Source organism: Temnothorax longispinosus, chromosome 7 (assembly GCF_030848805.1).
Source record: "Temnothorax longispinosus isolate EJ_2023e chromosome 7, Tlon_JGU_v1, whole genome shotgun sequence".
Lineage (NCBI taxonomy): Eukaryota > Metazoa > Arthropoda > Insecta > Hymenoptera > Formicidae > Temnothorax > Temnothorax longispinosus.
This window is the reverse complement of record NC_092364.1, coordinates 19783893-19803098: the sequence shown is the minus strand read 5'-3', so window position 1 is coordinate 19803098 and position 19206 is coordinate 19783893. Positions and strand designations below refer to the sequence as shown.

Here is a 19206-nt window from a genome sequence, read left to right as displayed (position 1 = left end):
AATATAAATATTTAAAAAAATATACAATATAAACATGTATGAAGGAATTTCACCATCGACGGATAGAAGTTTATAAAATAACAAAAAAATAAGGTTCATGTATAAGTCTATGTATTAAATATTTACACAAATATTATTTTCTAATAAACTTCATTACGAAATAACTACATTGAGTCATCCTTTTTTACAATTGTTTACAATAATATCATTAAAAAACATGCCAACTGTCAATTACACATTCCATTGTCCAATATTTATAAATTCGTCTTTATCCAGAGCGTATTGGACAATCATTGTTGTTGCTATAAGAAAATAATAGGTAACAGCATTTTATATTGGACAGGTAGTTAAAAATAATAACACAGATTCTACATCAACAGTTCGAACTGAAGTTACCACAGCTCTAACGTACAGTAATTTTTAGCACTTTAAAGGAGATTAAAAATCCCGATGTGTCTAAAGTATATTTTACATATCTGTGATATTATATAAGAAAATGTATTATATTACAGAGTAATTAAAAACATTTACTCCCGTATATGCATCAAATTTCTGTCTATACTGCAAAAATGGCAATGATGGGAAGGATTTACAAATTGCAGTCTTCAGAGAAAGGCCACTTGAGTAGCAAAGGTCATGTTCTTTGACTCCTTCTTTACCACCTGCGTAATTTAGTTATACAGATATATGTCACTTATTGCTTCGGTAATGCAGACTCGTTTACGATACATTATATGGATTTGCTCGTATGCAATCAGAGTGTTTCAAAAATCTTACTCCGCGGGTAAAAGTTCTCTTCTCAAATTACTAAAATGTCACATCACCATTGTCTATTTATCTGTATTTACAAAATGTCCTTATAAAGAATCAACATCGATAACGCGATTTGTTAAAAAAGAAAACTGTCCGTAAAGATTAACAGTTCTTTTTCTCTTCCTAATAGTCAAATAAAATAAAGCTGACTTTTCCTCTTTTTTTTTTTTTACTATAAAGCATTAAGTCGGTTTTATATATTGGATTATAAAATTCATCTTTCCATGACGATAAAAAGTAATTCCACAAAGTAAAATTTCTCTAAGTCTTTTTTACGATCAAGTTATTCACAGTCTAAGAATAGGAGAGTAACATTTCTTTTCGCCTTTGGCACAGCCATGCGATTAATTGATCTCATAATTGGAATAAGTTAAATTACTACAAAGATAAATTCATCGGTAGCATGATGCACGTTTGTAAAGAATACTAGCGATAATGATGATGCTGCTATAGTTAAAGCAATTCATTCAATATAGTTGTAATACAACTTAAAATTTCATTACGATGTGTGTGCAGTTGAGACTACAAGATTTATTTGGACAATTTGCTGATTACTCTGATCAAGGCACCATTTTCATCTTTTAGCCTCTGATTTTCGCATTTTAGTTGGTCCATCACCTAGAAAAAAAAAAAATGTCACGCTAATTTTTATGCGCTAATTGAGAGAACATAAACGTTATATAGAGGAGAGTACAGAGAAATAAATGCCGTTATAGACGGAGTAAAATTTCAGTGCTCACAAAACAACAGGAGGATAAACGGAAAGAGGCACTCACAAATATTACTGCAACCAAAAGTCATTAAAGTATTCGGGTAGTGTATATACTAGCAGAAATTAATAAAATCTTGAGATTGACACAGAGTAAAAGAACTGAGAAATGATCGCGTGTAGCACAAAAGCGTTTCATCAATTTACGATCTTCGTATTACATGTAACACCAGAATCGTAAACTTTATTTCCTTCAAGTATCGTTGCATTTGTACACAAGTATTCTTTCATGGCAATCGTTTTACATCTAATCGATATCCAAACAAATAGCTCGAACAAACTATTTAAATATAAATCCGACATTCGAATTAAATTTCTTACACATACAAATATATTACAATAAAGTTCGCATCGTTTGGAAGAAAATTTATCCTCGTACTTGTACACAATCTAAGCGAGACTCAATCAGCGAATAATTAAGTTGACAGTTTAGGCGACGCATAGTCTTAATTAATATAACAATTCGACTTCAAGTTTTAGGGGAGGGCATTTCATATATAAAAATGCAAGAAATAATATTATGTTACAGTTGCAACTATAACTGTAAGATTGTAATCATTTGTCACATTCCTTGTTGTTGAGCACTTTTAGAACACTACAAAATAATATCGTTGATACGAAAGCTCTCTAATGCATACCATGGAATAATGACAAGTATACAATATTATACGTAAATGTTAAAAAGGGATTTAATGCCAACTTCGTGTTTTGGATCGTTTTATTGAAGTCTATAGAAGTGCAATAAAAGTGCAACAATTTAACATTTAACATGCTTTCTTAAAGAGAAAGAGAGAAAGAGACAGAGGTGAAGATCTAAGTTAATGGAGTGTAACATGTGTTGATTTTAACAGTCGAACATGTTTCGGGAATTGTATAACTTTCACACAGTTATGATTAAGATGAATAAACTGAGAAAAAAAAATAAACTAACTGCAGAGTCATGGCTTTCTCTTTCATGTGAAACACGTGCTAAAAATGATTATCGATGCTTGCGATGAGATGGCATTCAGTTTACTGATGTTATTCTGCATGTTGGATGATGGTTTTACATGGAGGAAAGTTTCCTAAAGTTAAAACTGGTGGTGTCTATATTCATTCCTATATGTATCTTATAAATGACAGACTGCGTTCTTTCTTATCTCTTGTTAAAAGACTTTTGATCTTTTTTTTAGTAAATGTATTATTAAATAATTTATTTGTAACATGCATCACACAATCAGCCGGAATAATTTATTGTATAATTATCACGTTTGGAACTTTATAACAATGTTGAAAAAAAATTGTACACGTATATAACGTTATATACGTAAATATATACGTGAGAGAATTGCCTCAATATACATACATTCCAGAAATAAAAATGCTATTAGTATCACACAAGAGTAATAAAATACACGATTGTATAAATATCGACTGCAGATATTTAGAGAATGAGACATATGTATTGTGGTAAGCCTGAAGTTTCTATTTTATAAAAGTAAATTGTGATACCTTTAATTAAGAACTGATTAACGATCGCGTTATATGTTGGAATGCACTTTGCAAAGCTGAATTGTACGATAAGTATGATGAGTAGTATCGTTTCTGTTTTAATATTGGCGATCAGAACACAAAATTATAATTAATCATTCGATTAATGCTGTACGTGAGATACGATGTCTAATCGTTAACGCAGATGCTGTCATTGTGTCCTTTACCTATTTAGTATTGGTGAGTTTGGATACGACGCGGGTAAGTGCCCGATTTTCGGCTTTCAATCTCTCATTTTCAGCTTTGAGCTTTTGCAATTGCTGTAAACAGTTAAACGATTAGCCTAAAACCCCGCCACTGTTTTTGCTAGTTCCCAAAATAGCCAAAAAAACAAATAACTAATTCGCGTTCCATTAACAGACGAGTTAAAAACCGCGTGCAATTCCCCGCCAAGCTACGCTACAAAGTTCTCAGAGAAGCGGAACTCAGGGGAAATATAAAACGGGCTACTGAAAATTACTGCTTCCCGTGAAAAAAAATAAAAAAAACGAGTAACAATTAAAAAAAAAAGTGGAGATTAAGAAAGAGAGTAAAGCGCCAATTTGCGTAAAATTGCCAGGTAAGGAAAAGCGTATAACCGAAGCGAATCGGGTCTTCGTACCAAAAATAATCATTGCTGTCTTTGCTTGCCGCTAGCGTTCACAGCAACACAAGAAAAAAGAGATGACGGTGTGTAACTAACTAAACAAAATCTAAAATCGTAAATATACCGATACGTATATTCGTACATATAAAAATCACAGACGATCCGTGTCCAGTGTCTCCTCATTGCTCAATTCAACATATGAAAGCATTTCGTCCATTCGCTTTCACATACATAACGAAAAGATTCATAATGAGGAAAGCGTATCAAATCAGCGACCTTACCTTCAATTCCTCTTCCATCTCTGAAAGTTTCCTTTCCATGGCTCGCCTCTCCCTTTTCTCTGCCTCAGAGAGAATCACTTTGTTTTGGTTGATTTGCGTTTTTTCCAATAAATGCCTGACTTCTTTCAATTGCTCGTCGGAGCGCTTCAGTTTCTCCTTTAGCCTTTCGTTCTCGACCTGAGATTCCTCGTATAGTTTCTTATAGTCTAATTCGCCGTTCTCGGAACTGTTTGATTTTAATCTGATTGGTGTTGACGAGGCTTCCGACGATAGCGAAGATATCGAACCTAATCTAGTGGCTCTCCCAGAACGATCGTTTCCGCTCTAAAACAGACATAATATCAAATACCGTTAACTTTTATTAAAAAGCGAATCATTGTAATTTCTCGTCAACCTTTAGGAAAAATTATACACTTAATAAAACGTCATTTGAAAATATTTCAAAATCTCTGGAAGCTTGTATAGATATTTACAATACGGATTTAGGATTATGAGAGTCAAGGAAGCTGCTTACAGCGTATCCCTCGGAACTAGTTAAGCTTTGCAGACTGGAACTTCTCGATCCGACACTGAGACTCGGTTTTACTTTGGATCTGCTAAAACTCTCGGTTTTTTGCACGTGCGGCCGGGTGTTTACGTTTAAATAATTGTAACTGGGAGACGGACTCAGATTCAGGGGACTGTGCGAAGACAAGTTGTGAGCTGTGTGAGAAGGTAAATTGTGAACTGTGTGAGAAGGTAAATTGTGAGCTGTGTGAGAAGGTAAATTGTGAGCTGTGTAAGAAGGTAAGTTGTGAGCTGTGTGAGAGGGTAAAGTCACACCACCGTATCCCGTAGTCGTTCCACCGTACGACGTGTAGAGATTCTGATATTTCGGACTGTTCGCAGATTTCGCGTACGGATTCGTTCGGTACAAATCGCTGCTCTTAGTCCCCTTATTTAAAAAACTCGACCCGGAATACAGATTTGGCGTTTTTACGCCGAGCAATCCCGCGTTGAACGTCAAATTATTCTGATTTAACGAGAGCAAACCGCCGATCCGTGACCTGTTTCCAAAAATTGATTGCCCATTTGTTGACGCTTGAGCTCGTAAGCCCGCAGCTGTTGTTGGCTTAGTCTGCGCTCCCTTTCTGTACGAAGACATGGTTTGCGTCACGTGCGAAGTTATTACGAGACACTATACAGCGCATTCGGCAGCTTCTCCCGCGAGAGATCCGTCACACGTTACTCCACACAAATGGTTTGCGAGAAATTTTATTGCGGCCCGCGGATATTTTAAACGCAAAAACGTTTCTCGATTTTTAGAGCCGCGCTCTCGTGTACGCGGTGCCGCGGATAGCGAATGATAGACTGACGGGGACTGGGCAGGGGAACCCAAGACATCAGGCAGTTCGCTTTAAAGCATCACTACTATGTGCTATTTTTGGAATGCACGCGGACACGCACACAAATATCAAGGTTGTATGTTTCGAAGAATAAATGCAGCTTTTTGCCGCAGTTTAAATGTCTTTTTTTTAGCACATAACAGTTTAAATATAGACGTTTGTGCACTATATACATTGATATGTACCACGACATACCCAATTTTATGGTGGAAGTAAGTTTGAGCGAGAAAAAGGAAATGAGTACGAATCTCGTAACATTAGACAATAGCCCTCGCATATACAAGATTTATATAGAACGCATTAACGAACCGTCTATCATCGATACATAAAGAAGAAACGTTTTAGAGACGTTCGATGGATGCTAAATAAGCGGTATGTATACACGATTCTAAATGTCAAAGTGTCAGATTGTATTCCAAACGCGTCGGACAGAATGCTTTTAGACACGGTCAAGCCTCGGCCACGATCATCTATTTTGCTTCAATCGCCGATTAAGTTCCCATATATAATTTAAACTCCTTGTCAAGACCAATTCAATGATTTTATATTTAGAATAGTATAATTATTTTATATCAAGATTAAGCAAAATTATATATTGACGTCAATCACGATCGTTTTTCTGTATATTTTTATATCAAATGTCGCAATTTTCCGAACGTAACTGACAGAGAATAATGAATGCTGGACTATTTTTATCGAGAACAAAGGCTATTCTTTCAAGAAGCTAAAAATAACGTTAGCTCCGATAGCTTATGAAAACCGTTTATACCCAGTGAATGAAAAAGTTTAGCTGGAACATTATAAACGAGCTTCCAGAATAACGAAAAAATAATTACGTAGATATTACGAGAAAATGCTTTCTTTCATGTTATTTGCGTCTCTTTACACATAAAGTGATTTACGCGTAAACAATTGGAACTGCGCGAAACAACAAGCTGTCGGTACCGAGGTCGAAATGAGGTAATGTCCTATATCCTATGCTCTCCCCGATTTACGAGTGTTGTGTTTCCCTCTGCGTCATTCAACTGCGCGTTATCCAATTTTGGATTTTTGGCACGTGTCTGGTAAATCTGTGGCAAGGGACTCGTAAGTCGAAATTCGGATAGACGCTTTGGCGTCCGTCTGTCAGAAGGATTTTGTAAATCGAAGGTCGGTAAAACAAGAGAATAATGTATTTTAGTTGAAGTATTTATACCACCGATCTGGTAGAAATTAGTTTATCATTCATGCATATGTAATCTAATCTTCGTGTTACTTTAAACCAAGTAACTTAAATTTGAAGCGCTGCTTTATGGTTTTGAAGATAACGAGGTAATGATTGGAGTTAATGCTTGGAAAGTTTATACACAACACTGTGTAACAATTATTTTATATTACAAAAAATAGATTGTACTTACTTCGTTGTGATTAATTTTGGAATCATCGCAATCACCGCCAGCAGTTAGATCTTGTTTTTCTGGGTCAATTTCCTATAAAAAAAATAAAACGTAATCTTTTAGAAATTTTCAAGTATATATTTAATTTTTATCATGATTAGTTTTGTTAAATTTTCTTCTAATTAAAACTTTGGAAACTTATCCAGAGTTTTTTTTCTCACTTTCTTGTAATAATATTAATTAAATATTTTTGAAGATAATGTAAGTCCATTATAAAATCATTACTAACATCCATATCCACGTGGACTACACCTGTCGATCTTCTCTTAGGCCGACGTCTCCTTTGAATAACTGCTTGTGTAGCTTGTGCGTTCCTACTGTCATTTTCCTTATCTTGATCTATACACACAAAAAATTCCGTCTTTTTACTAAAATAATAAATAATACTACACGAATTCATATCGTATTTTTATTTAATATATGTATATATGTTTTATATAATTCTTATTAAAACATAAATTATATTCTTTATGTTGTTAATTATTCTGTAAATTCTTACCTTTGTCATCAGGTTGCTTTAACGATCTCCTAAGGGGTAAAGTAACTGTGGTTTCTGTACTACTGGTAGCAATAGTTTCCACTGGAGCTGATGATGGTCTGGGTACACCAGTTCCACCAGACGGTCTTCTCATATAGGCCGTTGCGTTATCAGTAGGTTTATTATTAGCATCCTCCAACTGAAACTATATAAAACAAAATATATTATTATAAATATATTATTACAAATTAATTTTTACAATAACATATTTGTAGTGCATTTTCCATTGTCGATTACATTTCCCGATTACATTTTTTAACGCATTGCGGCGTAGCACCAATCACACGGACAACCGTGAACATTTGCGGATTAATCACAGATAAATAATGATTTTGTAAGCGCACACACCTTGCTTCCATTGTCTACCCTTAATCTCCAAGACGGTCGTCTCTCAGGTAAATTAGTTTCTTCAGAAACTTTATTCGCAGGAGTCACGGTAGTAGAGGTTGCGGTTGTTATTGTAGCTGTGATCGAAGCTGTATTGCTGGCGGTAGTAGTAGGCTGGATTATTTAAAAAAAAAAACATGAATAAATCTCAGTTCCATTTGTCGTGTTATATTGCGTTACTATTGTAAAAATATAATAAAAAATAAAATATTATATACTCTCTCTGTCGATTTTAAGCAACACAGGTACTTCATTATGAAATCAGTTATTTATTATTCAATTAGATCCTCACGAAATTTATTACGTTCAATCGTTAATGTCGCACTACGTTTTAATATTCACTATCAATATTCTCACACTCTGGATGAGTCTTCCTTGATATTATTATAAACCACAAAGAATTTTTGCACATATCGGCTGATAGATAGGTAGTTAGTCGCTTTTCTAATCACAGCGATAAGACAGCGATAATAATTACTGATATGATCTTTACCTGCGTGGACGGCGGCAATGTCGGCGATTCGTTGTTCTGTTGCTTTTTCTTCACTAATTGTTCCGCGCTCTTGATCTCATCCAACGTCACACCTTGAGTCGACCTTCTAGTTTCTCTTACTCTCTTTGCGTGGGCTTTCCTTTGGGTTTCACTTTCCTCATCGCGTACCGGCGGAACGAAGGATCTGTACATATACATACGGTAACACATGAGATATCAGCTTACAAGTTGCAACAAAAGATATGTAATATTGTCAGATTGTTTTATCTGTGCAATAAAAACAAACTTTTAGTAAGCATTGTTCAACACAATTTGTAAGCAATATCAAAAGATTTCACATAAAATAAAAGTATACGTATTCCTGTAAAAACAAATAATTAAAATATCTCTTCTCCGTTTCAGGTACACGTTTGAGGTTACATATTACATAATTTCAATTTCTTCCTTGCAGTAGTGTATCCAATTTGGAATCGATTGTAAAATAAATAAAATTAAAAAAATTATTCTAGTCGACAATTTTCACAGAATATCAATCTTTGTTGCAATAAATCAAACCATATTGAAAATATCATAAAGTTATACATTTAGCAGTACAAATCGAATAAAGTGCATTTGTGTGTAGCAGTGTGTTCATTTGCCAACCATGATTAGGTAATATTTGGGCAAATTTGGTGAATTCAGATGTGTGGTGGATAAGGTGGGCTATCCATATGTATATAAAGATATTCAAATATATATATATAGGACGATTAATGAGCAAATAAAAAGAATAACCACACTGCAAAAAGCAAACTTCCATGCTACTGCCAGCAAATTAACGTAATTAATACGTAAATATTTGACAATATGCAAAAGTCATAATATTTCAGGAGGATCTTCCGAGCAGTGAGTACCCACTTGAAGAAATTCTTGAAGATATTTCCTGGACTTAGCTTGCTCCCTCCTGGTGTAGTGGGAGTTCCAGGAGCAGTTGCTACTGCATTATTTGTATTCGATACAACTGTAGATGCAGCTTCCACTGGTTGAACACTACCCAGCCACATTAATATTATAACGCACAATACAGAATGTAAATACACAGATGTCAATTGTGTGCACATGTAATAATGTATTTTGATGTTGTAAATAAGTGTTTAAGATCCCTATTAGAAGAATTCGTCATGGAAAAGCCCAAATATTTATTTAATATTAATTATGTGACAAGTAAAAGTATATGAATTGAAAGTTTTATACGTAGCTTTATGTAGAGCTCATAATAGCTAAAAAGTGTTTAGAATTTTTACTTCGTGTAGGAAAAATTGAAATAACATATATTCAAATAACATATATACATGAAATATTCGATTTTAACCAAAGTTGTAAAAAGATGATTAAAAATTTTACGGCCAATATTTTTTACATTTTGTAAGACAGTGAAGATACTGCAATCCACTTATAATCTCATGTAAAATAGATTAAAAGAGGCCATCTCATAACATTTAGATAATATTTAATATAATAAGTGTAGATCTTTAGTATAAAAATGTATTTACCTGCGAATTTGATTGACTGGAATAGGACTTGTTGTTGTGGTGGCAGTGGTAGTTGTTGTAATGGATGACAATAGACTCGATGCCAATGTTTTAGATGCGGATGTTGGTGAAAGTGTATTGCTTCCTTGTGGCAGTCTTGATAATTCCAAATTTAATTTCACGTCTTTTTTTCTAGAGTAAGAATAAAATAAACAATTAAAAAAAAGAAATAATGTGTAACATATAATAAATTATCGAAGGTATATATTTTAATAACGTTGCCATATTCAAAAGCACTAAAGATAAAAACATTTTCGTATTTATTAACATTTCCACGGATAAACTGAAATAATTCTTGTATCTCACAATAGAATCTATCAAATGCTTTAATTATATACTTTAAGATTTATTTTTTAAAAAGATGCAAATGTATAATTATAAATTTCTCTATTCTTTTTCTATTTATTTGTTACCTCAGTCATGTAAGAGTGAGAGAATTAATATTAAAGAAAATAGTTACTTTTAGAATTGATTAAAAGTTATCTCTTGATGTAATCAGCACTATTATTTGATTTAATTCAAAGCTTTCTAAAGTTTCAAGCTAGGATAACAAATAGCAAGCGACATTAAAAGCTCATTAGTATAGAATGTATAAAAAGAAAAAAAAAACATTAAAACCACATCTGTTACATTTTCACACACTTTCAAATAATACAAATGGTCTGATGCTATCGCAGCAGTCTACATATTATACAGTACAATCATGTTGAACATGTCGGGCAGAATGACCGAATTGATATCAACATGATTGCAGTTTGTATTGTACAAATGAAAGCATTGTAACATTGTATCATTGATTAGAAGCATGCGGCATATACCTGTGTGTTTCGCGTAGAGATGCAGAGCGAGTCGTAGCATTGGTGTGGGTAGGAGTAGCTGCATTGCAGCGATGGAGGGTAGGGCACGAGAACGCCTTGATGCGAGCACGTAATGCCAAATACTGCTCATAAAACCTGCATCACATGCATTACCGTGCCATGCATATCTCTACACTAATTATTGTAATAGTATAGGGACATACGTTACAAATACAAAACGCTAAGACTCATAATTAATGCGGACACATATGCGGAGTATGCATATTATACAATATCTTAGTTGGGCCGCCGAATGTAGCACCGCTGTTAATAGCATTAAATATCTGCCGATATCATTAGCAAGTAAAAAAACAATATCACAAAATGTACGTAAATTAGAACAAACACGAAGATTGGTTAAAACAGAAATCGGTAACTCCTTCACCAATCATCACTAAACTCAATACCAACCTTTCTTTATAATGACACTCTATGCATAAAAATTTCAGCTTAATTGATATCACAAAATTTACGGAAATTAGAGCAATCACGGAGATTTGACAAGATAGAAATCGGCAACCCCCCCCCCTTTTGGAGACTTTAGATAGAAAATGGGACTCTATAAGCTATCGAATGACACCTTATTTATTTCTCTACAATTATTAGTTTCGCAGATATAAAAACGTTCAAAAGACATAGTTCTACGTCAAAAACGTGATACTACTACAAATATAAAGCTGCGAATATATATAAAAAAAAAAAGAATATGACGTATGAAGCAGGGACTTAGCTAGACTTACTTTTCATCTGTCTCGAAACTATGCGTCCTTCTTAATACCACATCGGATTCTCCACTAACTTTGTTTGGTGTTGTTGGTATCTTAATATTGTTATCCTTATCTTCGAGTTCTGTGAAATAATTACACAAATTTATTAAGAGCACATCTTAAAAATTTGTGAAACATAAACGCAACATTCGATGAACATACTTGTAGGTGCAGAATTAGTAGTTTCAGTACTTTGCATTCTATTTCGAAAGGAACCTGAACGTCTCCAAGATGGTACAACACCGTCCTCGTTATTATCAGTCTGTTGTTTTGGAGGCAATATTGGAGCCTTAAAAAAGACGAAAGCGAATAAATGTAAAATTATTCGAGAATACAAAATATATGTTAAAACGATTTGTGATTAAAACGAATGTTTTACCTGATTAGGAACTTTATTAGTTTCGACCGGAGATATTGGACTATGGGGTGCACTTTCATCCTTGTTTACTCTATTTTTCTTTTCTGTAAAATAATTGATCAAAAATTTTACTACAAAACTGTCAGTGTATCACAAAGAGAAGAGTATTTCAAGTTCAAGTCCAACTCTTTAAAGCAATAACCAATCCAGTAAGTTTCATTTAAAATACTCTTTATAAAACTTTTATATAATACATGCAATAGCAAGCAGTAATTCATATCATCAGAAATAAGAAAGGAAAACAGTCTTACAGATCAAACTTACCGTCATCTGTAAGACATGTCGCGTGGTTAGACTTATCAGATTGATTGGAGAAAGTGGAAGAGTGTGATTCTGAGCTAGTCTCAGATTCACCTTCACCATCACTCTCTTCCATGTGTGTTTCACGTGTTGCTTCTGTCCATGCAGCAATGTTATAAGAAATACAGATTACAGTTAACAGTACATAAATTAGATTTGTAAAACTGAATAGACGATAGAATAGAGATTTGTGAGAAAGTTTGCAAAACATAATTATTCTCTTTCCTCTTTCTTCATAAAAGATAAACATGGAAGTTGCAGAGTAGAGTTATTTCGTATTAATCTCTTAAAAAAAAAGAAAAAAATGTGTACGTGCGGATTAGATCGTATACTGGAAGGAATGATACAAACAAAAATCTTACCAACGTCGCTGTTTGTACTAGTGCTGGAATCTTCTTTATCGGATTGAATCTCTAATTCAACCTTCTTAACTTTATTTGGCGTTTCCTCTTCAAAGATCTCGGTAGATTCTTGTGCCGCTACTGCGTTATCAGCACTCGTTGAGACACTGTAACATTTAGAAAGGGATATTAAAGAAAAAAATTAATAATTTATAATTATTATTTAAGATTGTTATGTTGCTCACCGTTTCTTTGGTATAGACGATTGCTTCTTATTATTTGTTTGTGGATTTTCTTTCACGATAAGTGCTTGTTGCTCTCTTAAGTTTTCAAGAGATTTGAGGATGTCTGCATCAGCAACATCGAAAGCAGTTTGATCCTAAAAGCGAGATACTGGTGAGAAAAGAATTAAGAAGTATCATGTAATTATATCTGTCAGCCAAAGATCCAGCCCGGATTCAAATTAAATTAATCTGAAGTCAGCCTGGAGCTAACTTGAAGCAATCTCGACCCAGTCTGTGATATACAATTATTATAAATGTTTATTCTCTTACAGCGTAATTTTTCATATCCATATCACAGCCATTCTCAACAAGAAGTTTGCAAGCTTCCAGTTGGCCCCAATGTGCCGCACCGTGCAAAGGCGTCCATCCATCAAAGTCCTGTGCATCAACATTGCATCGAGCTTGTAGTAATATTCTGCACAGAAGTATTAAAAGGATTCAATAGAAAGAATCAACTCCAAATCTGCACTTAATATATCAGAAAAATTGTTCAACTTTTAAAATAATTTCTAATGTTTTGTTGCAATGCGCGTATGTGTCCAATACAGATTTAACTTCCTCTGACTCAAGTAATATGCAAAATCAGATAATTTTATTTTTAATTAATATCTTACTGCATGACTTTGATGTAGCCTTTGGCGGCGGCGACATGGAGTGCGGTGGCTCCTGATCTCGGATGGATGGAATCTTTGCCTGGTGCACCTGCCCGCCAAGCTTTTGCGTCATTCAGCATTGATCTTTCCTCATCACTCCTAGCTTGATCACAATCAATACCTGCGAATAAAATTAGATATATTCGTTAGAAAAAAATTTAATTTATTTCGCATATTCGATGATTTATTAATTTTTTAGCAAGCAACCAGTATTTCGCAAATATGTTTAACTGTGATTTTATCAGCGAATTTAATTGTACTTTAAAAAAGTCACTTTTAATAACAATATCTCAATACATTTGTATACGAGTATTTATACGTGTGCAAAGTGTGAATAATGCACGGTTGCTTAAGAGAGTATTTCAGCACATTGTACGTAAAATTATATCAATAACATCACGAAAAGGGGTCAATGAAAGAGAACATCTTTGCCAACGTACGACTTGCTGTGTCTGAGCGTGCAAACCTCTAGCCGGATGTTGAGTTTTAGGTGCTTAATGTTTTACATGTCAAGCGTTTATACTTTATCCAGCTTCACGTATAAACATCTAACAGCTTTATAAAGAGCTTAGATAACGAGGGGAATGATAAAACGGTGGCTAATTGCCACTTACGCAATTAAATTGTAAAATTATCGCAGCAGAGCACTATTTCAGTACTAAAATTTCCAGCTCTGATTTTCCTCGGAAGTCTATAATTAAAAGTTTTACGCAATAGAGGCCTCAGACATCCTGCAGGTATACATATATAAATACAAACCTGCTTTATTTATATGCTGTTGGAGCATGTCTTCCATCTCGTCGCTTTCTGCAATATCCAGCGCCAGTTCACCGTCATTGTTTACCGCTGCCAGATTACATCCTTGTTCTATTAGGTATCTGTAAAATACACAATTTCCCATTCATTGTAATAAACATGTTTTTAGCACACTTATAGGTACAAAATCAGCGCATTTATAAATAAATTACGAATATAAAATATATAGAAAAAAAAATATCTTTTCTACAATTTTGTAGAAAATTATACTAACTTAGCGATAGATATGAATCCGCAAGATGCTGTGGCATGTAAGGGCGTCCAGCCTTCATTATCTCCACGATTGATATCCGCTCCTTGTTCCACCAAAAACTCCACCATATCCAGGTCATCGTCAATGCAAGCCTGTCGTAATAATATAAGCGTGGAGTATAGCACGAATATATCGTACGCTGATTATATCAATGTGCGCGAATAGACGAGTTGAACGAGAGGGATGAAAAGCGTGCGCGATTGGCAAGATGTATTTCGAGGTCTCAACATCGAGACCGCTGATTTTGCTCGGTCTAGTCAAGTCTGGTCGCAATCCAAGGCTCGAATCGACGTTATGTTACAAATGCGCTGTTGGATTTTCGATTTGCATCATTACCTTTTATACCTCAACACGGAAATAATATCTCTGTACAATAATGGAATGTTTTATTGCGAGACATATATAGTAAATTTGTATCATAAAATTTACAAGATTTTTTAGAGAGATTAATTTTCAATATATTTTCAAACAGAATTGTAAAATAGAATTATAAGAAAAAAAAAGAAGATAAAACATGGTTGTCGTTTAATCACAAAATCTTTGCAGATATTTAACGTTCGGTAATCTTTTCGTAACAGATTACAGATTACACGGTACGTTAAAAGGTGTGAATTATTTTTCACGCGTACAAATTCCCGCGACTTCGATATTGCCGAAGTGAAAAAAGTTCGGTACATATTACAACATTGCTAGACACAGAGAATTTAAACTGAACACAGATGCTGCAGCCTGTGACTTCTAACAGAGAGCTATAAATAGCATTTGATGCCTGATGTATTTTCACATTCTATTTTCGCAAATCCATGAAATGCCTTAACTTCCTTCCTTCTCACTTAAATAACAGCCATAAATATCGGCTCGCGTTATGGAAAATGTTATTCCATTTAATAAGACTTGGATGTAAGGCTCTCCGCTACCACGTTTACCCGCCGCGAGTATATCTCTTTACGTTTACATGAATATATTGAACTATATTTTCACAGTTTTCTCAAGCTCTACTTCGAAATCGTCACGGCTGTTGATTAATTTAATTGGCAAATATGCATTAAGGAATACATTATTCAGAAAATATAAAACGAAATTATTGCATATTGCATTAAATATTATCTTTTGTGGTTGTAATTTTAAGATTACATCTTAAAAAATATCATGCTTTATATTATTTTAAATTATTTACGATCTGTGAGATTTACGATTTACTTATATATTTAAATAATTACTTCTTTTCGGCCGGAATATGATTATTCCTTTCTTCTTCGCATCAGAAAAATTCTTACACGCTAACCGACCTTCTTCTCGTTAATGTATCCTCATTAATTACTTAGTACTGTAATAACCGTTATGGTATATACGTGTATTATACAAGGTGTCCCGGATTACCCAGTTGCGTCCGCTTTCGGAAACACCCAGAAATAGATTGCTCGTAAAAGCTTGCCGCTCGCGAAAAAAAAAGTCGTTGCCGGTGTAACAAGAAAATTGCTACATAATCTCTAATCGTTAAGGCGTATCTCAGAATGACGTTACAGCTGCAAATACAAATTCTTTGAACATCAGCGTGTAAAATTAATTCTCTTTTCGACAAGGTTTCAATTTTAATCTCCTAATTTTTAATAACTAAAGCTTAGTTAGAAATAACTATGGCAATCGACTTATCCGAGAAGCAAAATAAGAGAAACATTGAGATGATAAAGCAAGTTTTTAAGTTATTAAGTAAATGTAAAAAAACAATCATGCAACTCCAATCATTGAGTATACAATAAATCAAATATACAATTACGTACACAATTATATACATCCAATTTTAAGAGAATAACACTATATGTTGGACCAGCAATTATTTCATATTCCAACATTCCAGACATAAGTCGAAGACTATTGTGGACACAATGTACAATAAAAATATGAAAATTTTCAACCATGCTTCATAAGGGAGAATAATTTCTACAAATTATATTTCATAAAATAAATAAACATATTTTAATAAGCGTGAATATATAATATTTTAATAGGAAAACGAGATAAAATTAACAATAAAACATTGTTCATTAATAATAGCAATTAACTCTCCTTTAAAGATTTATTTAAGAACTGCAGTTGTCTTGTCAGGCAACGTGAAACTTGCAGAAGAGTAAATGTCTTCTGAGCAATATATCACTTTTAACTCGTTAAATTAAACGAATTAAATGAATGAATTTCTAGAAAGTAACTATAGATATTTCTGAGGAAAGATTAACGCCTCTCGGAATACATTTTATATATAAAATTCCGTCTTTTGTTTTTGCTTGCGTTTTTATGCACAATATGGATCTTAAGGTCCAACAAGATAGAACGAGGTTTTAGTGCGCCTTTATATATATTTTTTCTATATTTCCTCTTTAAAAGAAACGAATAACATTCAAATCCTGACCAGACCAAACAAAATTAGTGGCGAATAGATTACATTTAATCTCGGTTTAACTTACCTTCTATCTTTTTCTAGTTCTTATAGGAATTAGAAAAAGATAAGAAATGAGTCAAACCGAGATTAAAGTTAATCTACATTGGTGAAAGTGATGATCAATTAACAAAATGTCAGTCGCGTGTCAAGTGCCGAAGGAAAGAATCTGGTGGAAGGAAAAACAAAAGAGGATCTCGTGATAGAGTTCCAGGGTTTACTCCGATCGCGTGGTGGATACGGTCGAGTCACGGCGCCGGGGCGGCTCGGCTAACGCTATACGTCAAAACGTCTCGCAACAAAGTTAGCATTTCGGTTACACAAGCGAGGACATTACCGCGCGTAAAACAGCCTCTTCACTAATACACGGTAACGCGGGTAATTAACGGTCGGAAGCAGACGCCACCGTCGCCGCCGCCGCCGTCGCGTTTGCGATCAGCGTGGCGGGTCTCTTGACGGGATTCCAAGAGAGACCTGTTCCCCCCTTAACACCCGGCGCCAAGTCGAGTCGGCGAGAGTCGGTGGGAAGGAGGGAGGGGGCGCGTCGCGTATCCCCCTCGTCGGTACGCGAACACCCCCGCGAATAAATACTCGAATTAGATTGAATTAGACAGCTGGAGCTCGTATAGGAGCCATCTTGCAGAATTACGTTTTTCGAGAGAGGAAGAGAAAAAGGAAAGAAGGACTAGAAGGAGACGTCGAAGGAAACGCGGAAGGAAACGCAGAACGCGTTCGGAGCGGGATGGGAATAAGGGGAGAGGGGGGGGAGCTTGAAAGCTGTCAAAATCAGTAGGATGCCAGCGGAATGTCAGAGGGATGCCAGAGAAAGAGAAAGAGAGAGAGAGAGAGAGCTAGCGACGCCCTTAACTACCTGGTGCAGCGCGGTGAGGCCGTCGACATTGCCGGTGTTGATGTTCGCCCCGTTCTGCAGCAGACGCACGACCTCCTCCTTGTCGCTGGCCGCGCACGCCGCCAGGAACACGATGTCGGCGGAGAACTTGATCTTGCGCGCGACCTGCCGTGGCTGCGTGGGCTCGCGATTCGTCTCGGACTGCTCCCAGCGTTTGAGCTGTTCGGCACGCTTGAACAGGGCCGAGCTGGAACGTGTCTCGAGAGACATTGCCCCGACGACGGCGGCGGCGGCGAGGACGGCGGTGGCGGCGGCGGCGGCGACGGCAGCGAAGAGGAGAAGAGAAGAGAAGAGAAAAAAAAAGTCACGACGCGCTCGGGCTCCGAGCGCCGCTCGCGCGCTCCTCTTCTCTCAAGGGGGCACGGCAGAGAGGCTGGCAGGCTGCTCCTATAATCGCTCCTCCTGTCGCGCGCACGGGCTCCTCTCCTTCTTCTCGCGCTTGGCACCCGCGCGCGGCCGCGCGCCACACATGCAAGCCGTCGGCGCACACGCGCACACGGTCACTCACTCATTCACTCGCTCGTTCGCTCCAGCTCGCTCGCGCTCGGCCCTCGCGCCGCTCTCTCTAGCTTCTTCTTCTTCTTGCCCTTGCCCGCGCGCGCCCTTCGGGTCTTCCACTTCGCTCGGTTCGTGTTTCCGACGATTACGACGATGACGGCGGCGGCGACCGCGCTACGTGAAGTTGAACACGCACGCACGCACGCACGCACGCACGCATGCACGTACACAGTCGTACACTTTGCTTCACTGCGCGCGACACGGCACGTGAAACAGGCGTTTCCCGCGATTCTGCTCCATATATGAGAGAGCGGATCGCGCCCGGGGCCGTATTCCCATCCGCGTGTTTATTGTCGGGACGCGCGCGCCGGAGTCTTCAGGCCTTTTGACGGGGTTACCCGGAGGGAGCGGTCGTGCACGGGGTCGCCAGTCGCCAGTCGCCTTCCACAGTCGAACACCACACACCACACACCACCTCTGCTAGGCACTCATTTACGGAAACGGTTTAGACCAGCGTGCTACACGCTATTCTTGGCCGTCGCTCCCTCGCGCTCCGCGCCGGACGAGCTCGGAGTTCGAACACCGAAGCTCGGGCTCGCATCGTTGCCAACATGCCGACTCTCTGGCGCCGACGACGAGACCGGCGTCTAGGGATTTCGGGCTGACGATGTTCACGTTCTCTTATTGGATATTCGACATTAAAGTTTTTGAGAGAAACGAGGTGAAAGTTACAAAAGTGAACAAATTTATTAGATTTCGATAAAAGAAATCGTAGATAGTGGATTTCTTCACTTTTGTAATTTTCAGCTGTCCCCTTTTGGAGGATTGACGAAAAAATTTAATTTTGCTATAAATTGAGGCATTGCTGCGATTTAAAGTTACATTA

General features: G+C 36.5%; 1 protein-coding gene across 7 annotated transcripts; it reads right to left on the bottom strand.

The window, feature by feature from the left end:
- Window positions 1-133: 133 nt before the first annotated feature.
- Window positions 134-18805, bottom strand: Mbs (Myosin binding subunit). 7 transcript variants are annotated; one of them, XM_071783983.1, is made up of 22 exons: window positions 17784-18803; window positions 14440-14570; window positions 14169-14287; window positions 13371-13530; window positions 13027-13171; window positions 12718-12851; window positions 12494-12639; window positions 12096-12227; window positions 11793-11875; window positions 11576-11702; window positions 11387-11495; window positions 10608-10742; window positions 9751-9921; window positions 9116-9247; window positions 8219-8402; window positions 7687-7839; window positions 7300-7483; window positions 7030-7139; window positions 6762-6833; window positions 3980-4303; window positions 3280-3372; window positions 134-1431 (listed from the first exon to the last, which is right to left on the bottom strand). In XM_071783983.1, the coding sequence occupies exons 1-21, from the start codon at window positions 18030-18032 to the stop codon at window positions 3280-3282; spliced, it is 3093 nt and encodes a 1030-aa protein (XP_071640084.1). In that variant the 5' UTR covers window positions 18033-18803; the 3' UTR covers window positions 134-1431. The 7 variants fall into 7 exon arrangements, with proteins under 7 accessions (XP_071640084.1, XP_071640089.1, XP_071640085.1 ...); XM_071783988.1 differs by lacking the exon at window positions 7687-7839 and having other exon boundaries at window positions 17784-18805; XM_071783984.1 differs by lacking the exon at window positions 3280-3372 and having other exon boundaries at window positions 17784-18804.
- Window positions 18806-19206: the final 401 nt, after the last annotated feature.